At 39.6% G+C, this 16,143-nt stretch overlaps 1 protein-coding gene across 1 annotated transcript in view; it reads left to right on the top strand.

The window, feature by feature from the left end:
* The window catches only part of ZNF410 (zinc finger protein 410), a 38,185-nt gene that overhangs the window by 9,520 nt on the left and 12,522 nt on the right, over positions 1-16,143 (top strand). Inside the window, exons 3-7 of the mRNA XM_043986654.1 lie at positions 1,835-1,970; positions 5,338-5,556; positions 6,596-6,787; positions 9,979-10,138; positions 10,842-11,023. Coding sequence (XP_043842589.1) covers positions 1,835-1,970; positions 5,338-5,556; positions 6,596-6,787; positions 9,979-10,138; positions 10,842-11,023 — 889 coding nt within the window. The remainder of the gene's footprint in view (positions 1-1,834; positions 1,971-5,337; positions 5,557-6,595; positions 6,788-9,978; positions 10,139-10,841; positions 11,024-16,143) is intronic.

Raw genomic sequence — 16,143 nt, 5'->3', positions numbered from 1 at the left:
CTGTATTTCTCATTATATATCTCTCCCCCTGCCCCCCCAACCTGTGAGGAACCTCCACAAAAAAAAAGTCAAATAAAGTTAACCAATAATCATCAAATCTGACAGAGTAGGCCACATTCTCTATATGTAGTTCTATACTTCTTTACAGAGAATAGGAAAGTGAACTTCATCTTTTCTCTAGGACCAAGATTGATCATTGCACTTGGAGTTTAGTTGACATTATTATTGTTTTTGAATATATTTTCCTAACCACAGTATGTGATCTTCTACTAGCGCTGCTTTCTTTGCCCTGAATTAGTTCATGCAGTTCTTGCAATTTACATTGTTATAGTTACTGTTCATATTGCTCTGCCAACTTCACTCTGTATCAGTTCATGTAACTTTCCGTGCTTCTGTACTTAACACATATTTCTAATAGCACAGCAATATTTTATTACATTGACGTACCACAATTTGTTTACTGTTCCCTAATCAATGGGAATTTATTTTGTTTTTCTTTGCTATCACAAAAAATGCTGCTATAAATATTTTGGTGTATATAAGAACTTATGTCTTATCAGTGGCTTCCTTGGGGTATAAGTCCGATAATAGAATCTCTAAATCAAAGGGTATAGCCATTTTAGTGACTTTATTTGCATAATTTTAAATTGCTTTCCAAAATGTTTGTAGCATTTCACAGTTCTACCAATAATGCACTAGAGTATCTTTTATCCTACAATCCCTCGGACATTAACTTTTGACATTTTTGGGGTCCAATTTGCAGAATGTGATCAAACCTCAGACTTGTTTTGATGTGTGTTTCTCTTAGCCTGTACTTTTATACTTAGTGGATAGACACTTAGTTATGACAGAAATAGAAACTTCTAACACTTGGAGAAAGATGCTACAAAATTCTCCCTCTACTCAGTGTCTCTGTGAGATCCTCTGTTCTTGTCTTATCTTGCTAATCAGCTCCATAGTTGCTTTTCTTCTCTAGCACCTTATTCACAACTTGACAATCACACGAACTCCTTTCCTTTCTCTAACTTTTTTTTTTTTGGAGGCAATTGGGGTTAAATGACTTGCTCAGGGTCACACAGCCAGTAAGTGTCAAGTGTCTGAGGCCAGATTTGAACTCAGGTACTCCTGACTCCAGGGCTGGTGCTCTATCCACTGCTCCACCTAGGTGCCCCTCCTTTCTCTAACTTCTTACTGTCTCACCAGTTAGTTCTCTCTTCATTCTTCCTTTTTCCTTTTTAACTCAAGTTCTTCTGATACCTTTACCTACTTCTCCTTCAGCATTCTCATTTCCTCCCAAATTTCTCTTCCTCAAATTCATTCTCTGGGCTACTTCATAATTCCAAAGCTTTTTAAATCAACACAATTCCATCTTCATTTCAAGTAATCTTTTTTCCATAGCAGGAAATGGAAGATATAAGTAGTGGCTAAAAAAAATGCTTTCTTCATATTTAATTGTTTTCTCTAACCTTTTTTCATTGTTATAAGAAAAATACCTTTTTTTTTTCTTTTCTTTTTTTTTTTTTGGTGGGGAAATGGGGGTTAAGTGACTTGCCCAGGGTCACACAGCTAGTCAGTGTCAAGTGTCTGAGGCCGGTTTTGAACTTGGGTCCTCCTGAATCCAGGGCTGGTGCTTTATCCACTGCATCCCCAAAAAGATCTATAACTTTTTGAATATTGTGTCAGAATTATGCAGTGTTCCTTCCAGGTATGGTTAATGAGATAAACCATTAATCCTTAATAATGATACCTCCATTTTTGGGTGCATACACAGATTCAGGTGTCCATTCACAACATTTCCTTCTTTTGAATGCCCTCTCTCTCCTTTCCCTTCTAGCTGCTGGTCCAGTTTGTTCAGAACACATCCATACCATTGGGACAGGGTCTGGTGGAATCTGAAGCTAAAGATATCACTTGTCTGTCCCTGCTGCCTGTTACTGAGACCTCAGAATGCAGCCGGCTCGTGTTACCAGGTAAATTTACAATCAAAAATGGATGAACAAATTGGCAATAGGACGAGAGAATCAACCAAATCTAGAAGCATGTTGTAAGTACTTACCATACATGCCTAGTGCTGTGCTAAGAGCTGGGCATTGGAAGAGGCTTAAACTGTTCCAGAGTGCTTGTGAACTGAATGGGTATAGCGAGAAAGCCTGTCTCTATGGTAACTGATAGATGGATTTGGAAAAATGAGGAAAGATGAAGAAGCAATTTTGAACCTTTTAAGGCTGGACTGGATATTTAGATCTCCTGTTGCCATGGTTCCTAACACTTTGATCGTTGTATTTTTGGTGTAGTCTCACCCCCTAGTACAGAAGCATGTCTTACTCTTTTTGCCCAAAAAGAAGAAGTCTATAGCACTAGATAGTGCCATGTGATGCAGAATCACCTGGGAGCTCTCCAGGCTTTTTCTACATACCATCTCATTTGCTCCTGGACTCAGCCTGTGGTACTTGAGGGTGGGGAGGAGGCAGATAAATGGACCAGGGAGAGAAGCATTTGTCATGTTCGACACAAGAAGTACCCTAGCCAGATGGTGCCCACATCCTTGGAATTATAGAATATTAGAACTGTAAGAGCCCTCAGAACTTTTTGGAGCAAAAGAACTTTTTAACATCAAAACAATTACTTGATAGTAGTTGTACCATTATTATCTGTTGACTGAGAAAATGCATTGCAAAAAAAGAATATAAACTCAGTAATGCTTTTAAATGAATTTGTAATTTATTAATCATATCTTCATACTTTAAAAAATAGTAATATCTGTGGAGATGTTTATTTAGTCTATAGTCTATTTGTTTGCTTACTTATACTGAGTCAAGGATTATTAAGCACCTAATATGTGCTAGGCTCTGTGCTTAAGCACTAAGAATACAAAGAAAGGCAAGCCCTGCCCTCAAGGAGCTCACATTTTAATGGGGGTGACAACCCTCAAATACCTAAGTATAAAATATTTAAATATCTTATAAGTATAGTTATTCATGCATGTATGCATAAATATGCGTGTATATATGCACATGTGTATCTATGTATATGTCTATGTATATCTGGTATGTACAGTCATTTGAGGGTAGTCACCTCCATTAAAGTGTGTGTGGAAGGTGTAAGTGGAAGGTGTAAATGGAAGGTAATTTCAGAGGGAAGATATTAGCCGTAGGGCAGGAGGGGACTACCTTTCGAAGAAGATAGGAAGTGCAAGTGAGGAGGGAGAACATTCCGTGCATTGGGGAGCAGCCAGTAAAAAGGGATGGAGTGGGGAGATAGGTTGTCTTGTTTAAGGAATAGCAAGTAGGCCAGTGTTTGGGGGTAAGGTGTAGACAAGAAAGGTAGGAAAGGCCCAGGTTTTTAAGGGCCTTAAATTCCCCAAAGAGAATTTTATATGTGATCCTGGAAGTCATAGAAAGTTATCAGAGTTTAAGTAGTGGGTCACACTGGTACTTCAGAAAAGTAGTTTAATAACCAAGTGGGGAGAGGCTGAAAACAGGGAGACGATCTAGAACATTATTATAATATGGGTATAATGTGATAAGGGCCTGTACCAAGGAGTGGCGGCTGTGTGGGTCGAGAGTGATCAATGTATTCAAGGTATGTTGTAAAGGTAGAAATGACAGGACTTGAGAACTGATTGGATTGTGAGGTGAATGTGAGCTAGGAGTCAGAGACTCCAAGATTTGAGCCTGGGTGGATGAAGGAATGCTGGGACCCTTGACAACAGTAAGTAACAGGCAAGTTGGGAAGAGGGTAGGTAACCAGTCATGTTACATCTTTTCTTTAAGTTAAAGCCAAAAATGACAATACTTAATGAATATGAATTTATGAATCTCTTGAAATAATGTGGAATCTACTGCTTGGGAACCATTGGTCTGGTTCAGTTCTTATTTTACCAGTGAGGAAATCGAGGCTTGGATGAGGGCGAGTGTTGAGACTTCTGTAGAGACCTCTACTTCTTTGCTTTTCATTGGCTGTCTCCCTTACTTGGAATGCTCTCCATCCTTACCTCCAATTCCTGGCTTCTCTGGTTTCCTTCAAAACTCATTTCAGGGGGCAGCTAGGTGACACAGTGGATAAAGCACCGGCCCTGGATTCAGGAGGACCTGAGTTCAAATCCAGCCTCAGATACTTGACACTTATTAGCTATGTGACCCTGGCCAAGTCACATAACCCTCATTGCCCCACTTCCCAAAAAAGAATTAATATAGCAGATATCAGAAAATACAAAAGTTCTTAAAATATGAAAATTTCCAAGCATTAATAAATATTGATTGTATTTTCAAGTGTCAGGACCATTGCCTAAGCTTTTGTTTTGATTCTCGTAAGTGCTCCATTTTCTTCTCTTTGAAGAGGAAAAAGTTCTTTCCAGCATTTTATTTTATTTTTATTTTTATTTTTTTTGGTGAGGCAATTGGGGTTAAGTGACTTGCCTAGGGTCACACAGCTAGTAAGTGTTAAGTGTCTGAGGCTGGGTTTGAACTCAGGTCCTCCTGAATCCAGGGCTGGTGCTCTATCCACTGTGCCACCTAGCTGCCCTTTTCCGGCATTTTATAAAGATAAATTAAACCCTGAGGATTCTATATTCTGTGATAAGTGGCTATTGTGAAAATCCATGTCCTGCGACCAAAATATGCTCCAAGTGCAATGGCTTCTTTAGCTTTTATTTGCTTGTATAGGTTTTGTGTGGATTCAAACTTTAATAAGGTATTTTGATTTCATAAACTTTCATTTATTTCTTAAGTTGTTGTTGCCCTTTCTGGCTGCCATCTAGGAAAGGTTTATTACCTGCCTTTCAAAAACCTGGTTGAGATTTTTGGGGGAGATAGCCTTTTGGTGGGGGGTGAGGCAATTGGGGTTAAGTGACTTGCCCAGGGTCACACAGCTAGTAAGTGTTAAGTGTCTGAGGCTGGATTTGAATTCAGGTCCACCTGAATCCAGGGCCAGTGTTCTATCCACTGAGACACCTAGCTGCCCCAGGAGACAGACTTTATGAAATGGCCTCATAATGAATTGATACTCATTGCACTGAATATGTTTTGGGTAGGAAAGAACAGCATCATTTAATTTGGAACTTTAATCGACTATTCTGTAATAATCACAACATGTTCTGTCATAGTTAAGGATTCTATAGGTGCCATTTAGTTTACTCTGCCATTGATTTGTGGTTTGGAGCATCTTGCTTTTCCTTTCTGGGCCAATTTTCTCATTTTGTAAAATAGAGATGATGCTTGTTCCTTTCCTACCCCAGAGGAATAATTAGAGGACATTTTATAAGAATTAAATTTATTATAGTCCTGAGCTCCTTGGAAATAGATGCTATGTAAAGTAGTAGTATTTTCTCTTTACTAGATGATACTCCAAATCCTGCCAACTCCTGTAAGGAGGTACCTTCCTCTGCTGTGTTGAGAAGCCTTCAAGTGAACCTGGGCCCTGACGGAGAGGAAACAAGGGCACACACTGTACAGAAGTCCCCTGAGCTTCTGTCAACTCCAGAGTCTCCTAGTTTGTTGCAAGATCTTCAACCAAGTGACAGTACTTCTTTTATCCTTCTTAACCTAACAAGAGCAGGTATCCTTTACCCTGTTCTGGACTCTGTTTCTAAGGGGGGAAAAAAGATTTTGTGGAATATGAATATGTGTCAGATGCCACAGTGAAAGAAAATTTATTCCTACTTTCTGAAAAAGTACAATCTCTTTTATGACCCATTGACTAGCTTCTAGTCTTAGTCTCAACTTTGATTTTTGTGTGGTTCTAGTTAAATGGTTAATAACTGTTTAAATAAAAATGGGAGAGATTTCAAGAGATTATCTTAGCTTATCCCCTACTTCTAGGTGCAAAACTTCATGTAAATTACCCTAAGCCTACAAAAAAATTCTGCAGTGTCTCTCAGCATCCTTATTCTAATGGTTTTGTTTTTTGTTTAAAAATGTACCCGATAGTTAAAAGGTTTACATTTTAATGTAACAAAGAGTCTCCTTATTGGCTGTGAAGCCAGAAGAGCTTATGTTTGTTTAAGAAGGAGTGGTGAAACCCTCAACTCTCATTTCCTTTTTGACTGCAAATCATATTAGGACTGTTTCAAGCCAATCCTTCCACACTTCCTTCCCCCATCTAATCTGACCTCCATGCAGTCATGAGCCTATAGTAGCTAAAACACATACCTTAGCAAGGCTGATCCTGGGTGTGGGCTGCCTCTAAGTGAATGAGGGGTTGTCCCCAGGTAGATAAGTCCAGGCTTGGAGGTAACTTTGTGAGTTTGAGAAGTTTAGGGGTCATAGATGTTGGGTTGGAGCTTAATGGTGGCAAGGGAAAAGTCCCTGGCAATTACTCTACCTTCCTTGGAGAAGACAACTACCTAAAATAGAATGGCCCCAAACCTGACCCGTTTTACCACAAGACATGGACCTGGAGTTGTTTGGACATTGTAATGCCAAGATAAAATAAACAGCAGTTTTACAAACTCCAAAAAAAAAATGCATCTGAAGCACTGGAGCTTTTTAAAGGCAAGATATTCTTATTACCCGAATATGAGAATGTGTCTTGATATAAAAAAGAGAAGTTTCTGTTTGACCTCACTGTGCTTCTCATACTTTTGGTTTTTTTCCAGGCCTGGGCTCCTCAGCTGAGCACTTAGTATTTGTTCAGGATGAAGCAGAGGATTCTGGGAATGACTTTCTCTCCAGTGATAGTGCTGACAGCAGCATGCCATGGTTCATCCGGGTTCAAGAGTTGGCCCATGACAGTCTGATTGCTGCTACTCGTGCACAGCTGGCAAAAAGTGCCAAAGCCAGTAGCAATGGTGAGAATTTTGTTTTCTACTCCTGTGTACTACACACAGGGGTTTTGCCTTGTTAATATTAATGGACTTAAAAGTCAAATTCTTGCATTTGTCAAGAGTAGATGGGTTGGGGGGGTGGGGGGGAGGGAGAGTGTGAAAGATGTGTGTGTGTGTGAGTGAGAGAAATCTTTTCTACAAGTACCTTAATCATTGTAGGCTTATTTACAAAGTAAAGTAAATGTTTTCTCCAAAGTGAATTCCAAAATTTGGAGCTATTGATATTAAAAGTGATATGGTTCGGGGCAGCTAGGTGGCACAGTGGATAGGGCACCAGCCCTGGAGTCAGGAGTACCTGAGTTCAAATCCAGCCTCAGACACTTAACACTTACTAGCTGTGTGACCCTGGGCAAGTCACTTAACCCCAATTGCCTCACTAAAAAAAAAAAAGTGATATGGTTCTACCTGTTAGGAACTATGTATAAGAACATTTTGTGGGCTCAGACTCTTATTAAGATAGTTGTTAGTGAGAAGGCTTGATGGTTATATATCACTGTGAGGAAGAAATGGTTTACATTTATCCAGAAAAAAAATTTCTTGCCAAACAAAGAAACTATGTGAAAAATAGTAATGTAGAATTCCCATTAATTTTGACCTCTATTGTTTTAATTTTTCCTTGTTTACATAAATTTGGTTAGTAATTTCATTGCAGCATCAGAATTAGATGTCTAATGCCATCTATGTTGTTATTATTCATTGTACTCTGTAGAAAATTGAGTTTTGCACTCATTGCCCATCAAAAATATATATATATATATATACACACACCTAATTAAAAGAAATAATCAGGGAAACTACATTTTGCTAAAAAGTACTATAGGCAATAAAGTAATTTCAAAACTTTACAACAAGTTTCTCTGATAAAGACCTCATTTCTTAGATAGAGAAGTAACTGAGTAAGACTTATAAAAATAGGAGTCATTCCCCAGTTGATAAATGGATTTGAACAGGCTTCTTTCAGAAGAAATCAAAGCTTTCTACAATCATAAAAAAAAATTCTAAATCATTGTTGATTAGAGAAATGCAAATTAAAACAACTCTGAGGTACTACTACCTTATAACTATCAGAAATGACAAATGCTGGAGGGGATGTGGGAAAATAGATTGTATAGAACTCCACTGTTGGTGGAGTTATGTACTGGTCCAATTGTTCTGGAGAACAATTTGGAACTATGCCCAAAGGGAACTATAATGCATACCTTTTGACCCAGCAATACCATTACTAGATCTTTGTCCCAGAGAGATCAAAAGAAAAGGGAAAGAACCTGTATGTACAAAAATATTTGTAGGAGCTCTTTTTGTCTTGCCAAAGAATTGGAAATTGAGGGGATGTCCATCAATTGGGGAATGGCTGAACAAGTTGTACGTGATTGTGATGTAATACTCTTGTGCTATAAGAAATGATGAGTGATGGTTTCAGAAAACTCTGAGAAGACTTATATGAATTGATCCAAAGTAAAGTGAACAGAACTAGGAAATTATTGTACACAGTAACAGTAATCTTGTAATGATGATGATGATTAAGAATGACAGACCTAGGGAGTAGTTAAGTGGAGCAGTGGATAAAGCACCAGCCCTGGATTCAGGAGGACCTGAGTTCTAATCCAGCCTCAGACACCTGACACTTACTAGCTGTGTGACCCTGGGCAAGTCACTTAACCCTCATTGCCCCACCTGCCCGCCCCCTCTCTCCCCCCCCCCCAAAAGAATGATAGACTTAGCTACTCTGATCAACATGGTTAGTGAACCAAGACAATTCTGAAGAACTCTTATATTTATAATTTTTTTTTTTTTGTGAGGCGATGGGGGTTAAGTGACTTGCCCAGGGTCACACAGCTAGTAAGTGTTAAGTGTCTGAAGACAGATTTGAACTCAGGTCCTCCTGATTCCAGGGCCAGTGCTCTATCCACTGCGCCACCTAGCTGCCCCTCTGAAGAACTCTTGATGAAAAATGTTATCTACTTCCAGAGAGAGAATTGATGTACTATCAAATTATCAAAGAGTAGAGATTGATGTATAATTTTCTCATTTTGTTTTTCTTTCCTTCTCCTTCCTTCCATGAGATGGCTAATATGTATTATTTCACATGTATAATTGATATCACATTGCTTGCCTTCTCTGGGTAGAGGAGGAACTGGAAGGAGGGAGAGAATTTGGAACTCAGAAATCTAAAAACAAAACAAACCCACCATAAATAAAGAAACAAAGGATTTTAAGAAAGAGTAGGAGTTATTTCTTTCTAGTCTCTCCTTGAGTACTTCCACTAGCTAGGAATTCACTTTCCTGTAAGGCAACTCCTTCCATTAAAAAAGAATAGTTCTAAGTATTAGAAAGTTGTTCTTTTATTTTGAACTGAAATCTACCTCCCTATGCCTTCTGCCTTTTAGCCCTTGAGCCCCTCCCCAGTTCTGTTTTGTTTTTAAGGTCAATTTCTCTTAGTTCCTCATCTGTTCTTCATATAATTTTTCGATCCATCACTGTCCTGATTACCTTTCTCTGGGTGTGTTCCAGTTTGTCATTGTTTATCTTAAAACTTGGTACCTAAAGCTGAACATAGAATTTAAGATGTTATTTGACCAATGTATATTACAATGGGGTTATTATTGCTTCTTATTCTTGGCTTTTGCTATTGAAGATTGTTGACTGCTGTTAATAAAAAACAGACTGCAATACCTTCCTTTCTTTACCCTTTTCACACCTTCTGTTGCCATTGAGCCTTTTCATGCTCCTGTAGAGACATTTACTCTTGGACATATCATTTATTATTTCCCCTTTTATCTTTTCATTACAAAATAGACACGATTTTACTTTGAGTTTTTAAAAACACATTAGATTATGCATGATCAGTTTGACATCATGATAAATGACCTAGGTATGAGCCTGTGAAAGAAAGCTGACTGTATAGCACTCTGCTTTGTACTACTATTTTATAGTAGTCCTGGGAAAGAGATGGAAGAATGGTATTCTTATTTCTGGTGTTGGATGCACATGTGGGGAAAAAAAGACAGATGTGGTTTGAAGGGTTTCCTAGGTAATAGTGTAAACTTCATATAGAGAGGTAATATTTGGAGGGCATTAGGGATCAAAACATCTATGAGAAGTCCTTTTATGTTTACCTTTCTTCTCTGGTTTTATCATTTGTATCCCTGTTGTAGGGGAAAATGTTCACCTTGGTCCAGGTGATGGGCAGCCTAAAGACTCTGGGTCCCTTCCTCACCTTCCTCAAGAGGAAAAGAGGCTCCAGTGTACAGTTGAGGGCTGTGATCGGACATTTGTGTGGCCAGCGCATTTTAAGTACCACCTAAAAACACATAGGTGAGTAAGTTTGAGACAATACATCTGAGGCCAAGCAAGCATAGAAGATTTTGAATGGACATGGTCAGCATGATATACAGGTTAAAAGAAAGCATGGGAACTAGATCATTCCTGATGCCAAATATATTTTGCTCTTCAATAGAAGGGATTTTTCCCTCCTTGTGTATGGTACATAAGTCTTGGTTATAGAATTCAGAGTATTCTACTTTGAGTGCCTTAGCTGACTAGAAAAGGCAAAGAGAACTGTTAGTGAGTAAGTGGCAGAGAACAGAGCTTCTATTTCCTGATTTCAGCAGATGAACCCACTTTTTTCCTTCTAAATAAGAATGGAAATCTTGGTCTTTTTTCTAGTCCTTTTCTCTGGATTGCATTAGGGTAGGAGACCAAGTGGTTCAGTTCTCTTGCTCCATTTTAAAAAGGGAAAGATTAGTTGGTTTGGCAGTCACAGTGATTCGCTTTAGAATCCTCTTTGCTATAGGAGCTATAATGGTACCAAAGCTGCCTAAGACTGACTTCCATTGTCAGGGAGCTTACATGTTAGAGAGACTACAGACATGTACATACATAAAAGTAGCATAAGACATCAACGCCAGATGGAAAATAGTACACACCAAGTACTGAAAGGCCGGGATACTTCCATTGTACTGTTCCAAGAGAAAAACTTTTTTGGGTGGTTATTACTTCTCTGATTATTTTTTTGCAGGAATGACCGTTCTTTTATTTGTCCTGCTGAAGGCTGTGGGAAAAGCTTTTATGTGCTTCAGAGACTGAAAGTGCACATGAGAACTCATAATGGAGAGAAACCCTTTGTGTGTCCTGAGCTGGGATGTGGCAAGCAGTTCACCACCGCTGGGAATCTGAAGAACCACCTTCGAATCCACACAGGTGTGTGCACCTGTCTCTTAGTGGCCCACAGGTCAGCTCCTGAGAGTGAGGCCATTGACATCTATGGGGCCTCTTCCATTCAGGCAGTGGAATATATTTAGGCACAGTTCAGTAAATACTTATTGAGCATTTTCTTTGTGCAAGGCCAAGTGGTGGATACAAAAGCAATGTTGTCATGATGTATTGGGAGCTGCTTGGAAAAAACTAATAGGCACTATTTGAGTCAAGCAACAGAATTCACTGAGCAAGCGTTTCATGTTCTCTTCCTTTTCCTTCTTCCTCCCCCACCACTGAGAATGCAAAACAAACAGTACCCATCACTATGTATGAATGATCATGCAAATCAAATGTCTGCATTAGCTATGTGAGGACTATATACTTCTCTCTCTCTCTCTCTCTCTCTCTTTCTCTCTCTCTCTCTCTTTTTTTTGCGTGGGGCAATGAAGATTAAGTGACTGGCCCAGGGTCACACAGCTAGTAAGTGTCAAATGTCTGAGGCCAGCTATGAACTCGGGTCCTCCTAAATCCATGGCCAGTGCTTTATCCACTGTGCCACCTAGCTGCCCCCAGATATACATTTTTTTTTTTTTTTTGGCGGGGCAGTGGAGGTTAAGTGACTTGCCCAGGGTCACACAGCTAGTAAGTGTTAAATTGTCTGAAGACAGATTTGAACTCAGGTCCTCCTGATTCCAGGGCCAGTGCTCTATCCACTGTGCCACCTAGCTGCCCCCCAGATATACACTTTTAAAAAATTTAATTTTCCAAATTACATGTAAAAGCAAATTTTGACATCAATTTTTTAAAAAACTTTGTATTCCAACTTCTCTTCCTCCCTCCCTTCCCACCCCCCCATCCCAAGAACTCATGCAATTCAATATAAATTATACATGAGTAGTCATGGAAAGCATCTCTACATTGGTTAGGTTGTTAGAGAAAACAGACAAAAACAAAACTTCAGATTAAGGAATTGTCAAAAAAAAAATTTTCAGTCTGTTTTCAGATACTGTCAGTTCTTTCTCTGTAGATGGATTGCACCTTGGATATACACTTTAATGGGATCCTTACAATATCCCCGAGGGCACAAGGGGAGAAGTTACATATAGGCATGGAAAGTAAGGCCCAGAGAAGAGAAGTGATGAGGCCAAGTACAGGATAGCTAGAATTAGGTCAAAGGTTGACTTGTTCCTTGCTTAAAGGGTGACATCTTAGGCTATCTGGCCCAACATACCATCTTCTCACTGTACCTTGACCACTGATGCCATCATCATCTTAGTGAGATTGCTCCTCTCCCCTTAGAACTTGCTTTCATCTTTGGCTCTCCTTTAAGGGTCACTGTTGCATCTGTGACACTGGAAAAGAGAAAAGTTAGGGAGCATTTAAAAAACTGAATTGTGGCCACTGTTGCCACTATAGTTGCCCTACCAACCTCCCTTTGCTTCTATTTTGGCCCAGCATGGAAGTTCAGAAAAGATAATTGATATTTTCTGAAGGCAGTTTAGAATTACCATCCTGGAATTAAGTTCCTCAGAACAAAATATTTAGAGTTGTGTTCTCTATAAATATAGTAAGTATTAGCATCTATCAGCATTCCTTAATAAATTCAGTTATTGCATGACTACAATGTACGTGGCATTGTGCTAGGTATTGGAAGTTATAAGGCGTGGCCTTTAAGGAAATTATTTGGTATGGCTATGTAGAGTGTTTGAGGGGTGTTACAGAGAAATATGGTATTCTTGTATTATAAGAATTCTTTTAACTAGTTGGGGGTGTAAATCATATGCATATTCAAAATTAATTATAACACCATGTGCTAAGCTGTATACTTATTCCTTTTCCCCTATTCCTTAGTGTATTCTTCCTTCTACCGTCCCTTTTCATTCCCTTCATCAGACCCTCAGAATAGAATCAGTCCATCCCTAGGAGCTCTATTTTCTTTATTTAACTATCTTTGAAGATATTAAACTTCTGAAGGAATACTTGTTCTCCCTATTAGAATGTTGGTATTACATCATCATACAGCTCCTTTCATTTGGCAAAATAAGAGCCTTTTGTAGGTTTTCCTGAATTCTTGTGCTTATTATATTGCAACATTTCTAGTTAGGAGTTGAAAGTCCTCTATTCCATTAAAGATCCTTTTTTTTGTTGTTGTTGCAGGGCAGTGAGGGTTAAGTGACTTGCTAGTAAGTGTCAAATGTCTGAGGCCGAATTTGAACTCAGGTCCTCCTCAATCCAGGGCCAGTGCTCTATCCACAGCATCGCTTAGCTGCCCTCTAAAGGTCCATTTTTACACTGCCCCTCCCCATCCCAGGATTATACTCAATTTTTGAAGAGTCAATTCTCAGTTGTTGGCTTATCTCTTTTGTCTTTTAGAATATTGTATTATAAATCTCTTCTCATTTTTAGTAGTGCCTCTCAGGTCTTGTACATTGTGACTAATTCCTTGGAACTTGGACTGCTTCTTTCTGCGTGCTTGCCAGTATAATTTCTTTGAAGTGGGAACTCTGGATCTTGGCTGTGACATTACTGGGACTTTTCATTTTGGGCTTACTTTCATGAGGTGATCATTGGATTTTTTTTTTTCCATCTTTACTTTTCTTTCCATTCTTACTTTGCCCTCTAGTTCAAATAGATATGGGCAGTTTTTACTTTTTTTCTTTTTTAAAAAAAATCATGGCTTTTATCTCTTTTTTTAAAAAAAATAAACATTTTAAAACATTTTAGGTCTTGAGTTCCAAATTTTATCCCTCCTTCCCTTCCTCCCCTTCTTCCCCTCCCTGAGACAGTAAGCAACCAGATATAGGTTATACATGTGCAATTATGTAAAGCATTACCATATTAGTCATTTTGTAAAAGAAAACTCGAATAATAGGAAAAAAAAGTGAAAAGCAGCATGCTTCACTCTGTGTTCTATCAATATCAGTTCTTTCTTTGGAGGTAGATAGTATGTTTCATCATTAGTCCTTTGGGATTGTCTTGGATCCTTGTATTGCTGAGAATAGTTAAGTCATTCGCAGTTCTTCATTGAACAGTATTGCTGTCACTGTGCACAGTGCTCTCTTGGTTCTGTTCATTTTACTATACATTAGTTCATATAAGTCTTTCCATAGCTTTTATCTCTTGATGTACATTTCTTCTAGGAATTCATGTTGCTGGAAAATCCATTTTTTTTCTTTTGAGTCTCTGTTTACAGTTGTTAGGGAGTTAGATTTATAATAATTTTAATACTTATTAGTGTTTTCTTTGATTTACTCATTTCTTCAGTTTCATTTCCTCTACTGAAGCTTTGTGTCATACTTTGTCTCCTGCTAAACTTTTGGGTGAGGTGGTCATTCCACAGTCTGTTCACTCTTATATAATCTCCATCTCCTGGGGTCCTGGAATTTCAAGCTGTTGAAAAAAAAGTCAAGCTGTTGACTTTTTTTCCCCTCATGTCTTTCCTGCTTCACCCTCATTTCTCTTTCCATTTTTCCCTCTACCTCTCTAACTTTATCTTCAAAGTCCTTTTTGAGCATCTCTATGGCCTGAGACCAATTCGTATTTTTCTTGGAAACTTTCGATATGGTGATGTTGCCATCCTCCTCTGAGGGTGTACCTCAAGCTACCTTGTCACTAAAGAAACTTTCTATGGTCCTGACCTTTCTCTGTCTGCTCATCTTGCTTTTCTTTTACTTGACTTTTAGCTCCTTAAAGTGGGGCACTGTTTCCAGGCTGCAGTATCCCAAGCTTCAGGGGGTCCCAGGTGGTATGATTTAAGGAGGGGCAGGTTCTTCACTTGCCTGGCCTGTTCCCTGGTCTGTAAGATGATTGCAGACTAACTTGCTAATCAGCCAGCTTTCTGTGTTGTGGTTGTCAGCTCCTCCGAGCCTATGCCCCTCCCCCACCTGGGCCACTGCTACTCAAGCCTACCTCCTGGTTGCCAGCAGGGATGAAAAACCCAAGTTCTGCCTCAGATCCAGCAGAGACCCCTGTAATCTCCCCCCTGCCAAGGGCTCAGCCCTCTCACCAGACTGTGAACTTAGTTTCAGATGACACTGGCACTGCAGCTTGTTCGGGGGTGGGGGGGGGCTGTCTCTTTCTCTGGTGAGGCCTTCCTGGGACAGGATCTATGTCAGTATGATTGTGGGGTTAGGCTCTACTACTGTCTCAGCACAGCAACTCCCTCCTTCCAACCTTCCAAGCTGTCCTTGGTTGGAAAATGATCTCAGCACATTCTTCTGTGGATTTTGCTGCTACAGGAATTGTCCCATGACATTATTTGGGTGTTTTTTGGAGTGATTGTGTCGTGAGTTCGAGTGCTCACTGCCTTTCCTCCGCCATCTTCTATATAGTACTAGCACAAGGTGCTGCCACTACCTCTAAGCCTCAGGCCAAAAAGCTGGGGTCCTGGAATTTCAAGATTTAGAATGCTGCTATCTTTTTAGGTCCCTTTCTGGTGTTTCAGAACTGAGCATTTGGAGCACCTGGAGCTAGACTGTTTCAGTTAGTGCTATCTTACTTTGCTAGTCAGCATCACACTGGGCACTAGAACTCCCTTGGACCTTCTCAGGGAAGTCCTCTCTCTTGCTGCCTCTGGACTGTGAGAATTGGAATGACACCCCCTGCTGGGAGAGATATTACAGGGAATCTCTGCCATGAGGAGAAAATATATGACTTGGAAACCATGTGACCTTAGTGTCTGGAAGTTGCCTGGTGTCCAGAAGTTACATCTATAGAACCCTGTCAATCAGAGCTACCAGCCAATTAGCTTAGAGCGGTGTGTGTGGATGGCCCTGTTTCTGGTTTCATAGGAGGCTTCTGGGAGAAGCCGCTGAAGCATTGGTCTTTTAGGTTCCTGACCTTGGTTTGGCGGGTTGGATGTCGGGGTCTCTTAGGGATAGTTAGATTTTTACCTCTCTCTCTCTCCTCACCAACTTCTTATGCACTTTAATACTTAAAAGTCTAAACTCTTGCTAAACCTTCTAATTTAAGGCAACCACTCATTAGATTTTAGACATCATAGCTAGAATTTTAGCCCCTTACAGGACACAGCTTTGTAGGCTCTTATGTGTCCTATTTTTGGTCATAGTGGTACTCACCTTGCTGGCAGAGTCCACCTTTCCTGTTGCCTCCATGCTTGTGGC

This window comes from Dromiciops gliroides, chromosome 2 (genome assembly GCF_019393635.1).
Source record: "Dromiciops gliroides isolate mDroGli1 chromosome 2, mDroGli1.pri, whole genome shotgun sequence".
NCBI lineage: Eukaryota > Metazoa > Chordata > Mammalia > Microbiotheria > Microbiotheriidae > Dromiciops > Dromiciops gliroides.
The sequence above is the reverse complement of the archived record's forward strand: the minus strand, read 5'-3'. Positions and strand labels throughout refer to the sequence as shown.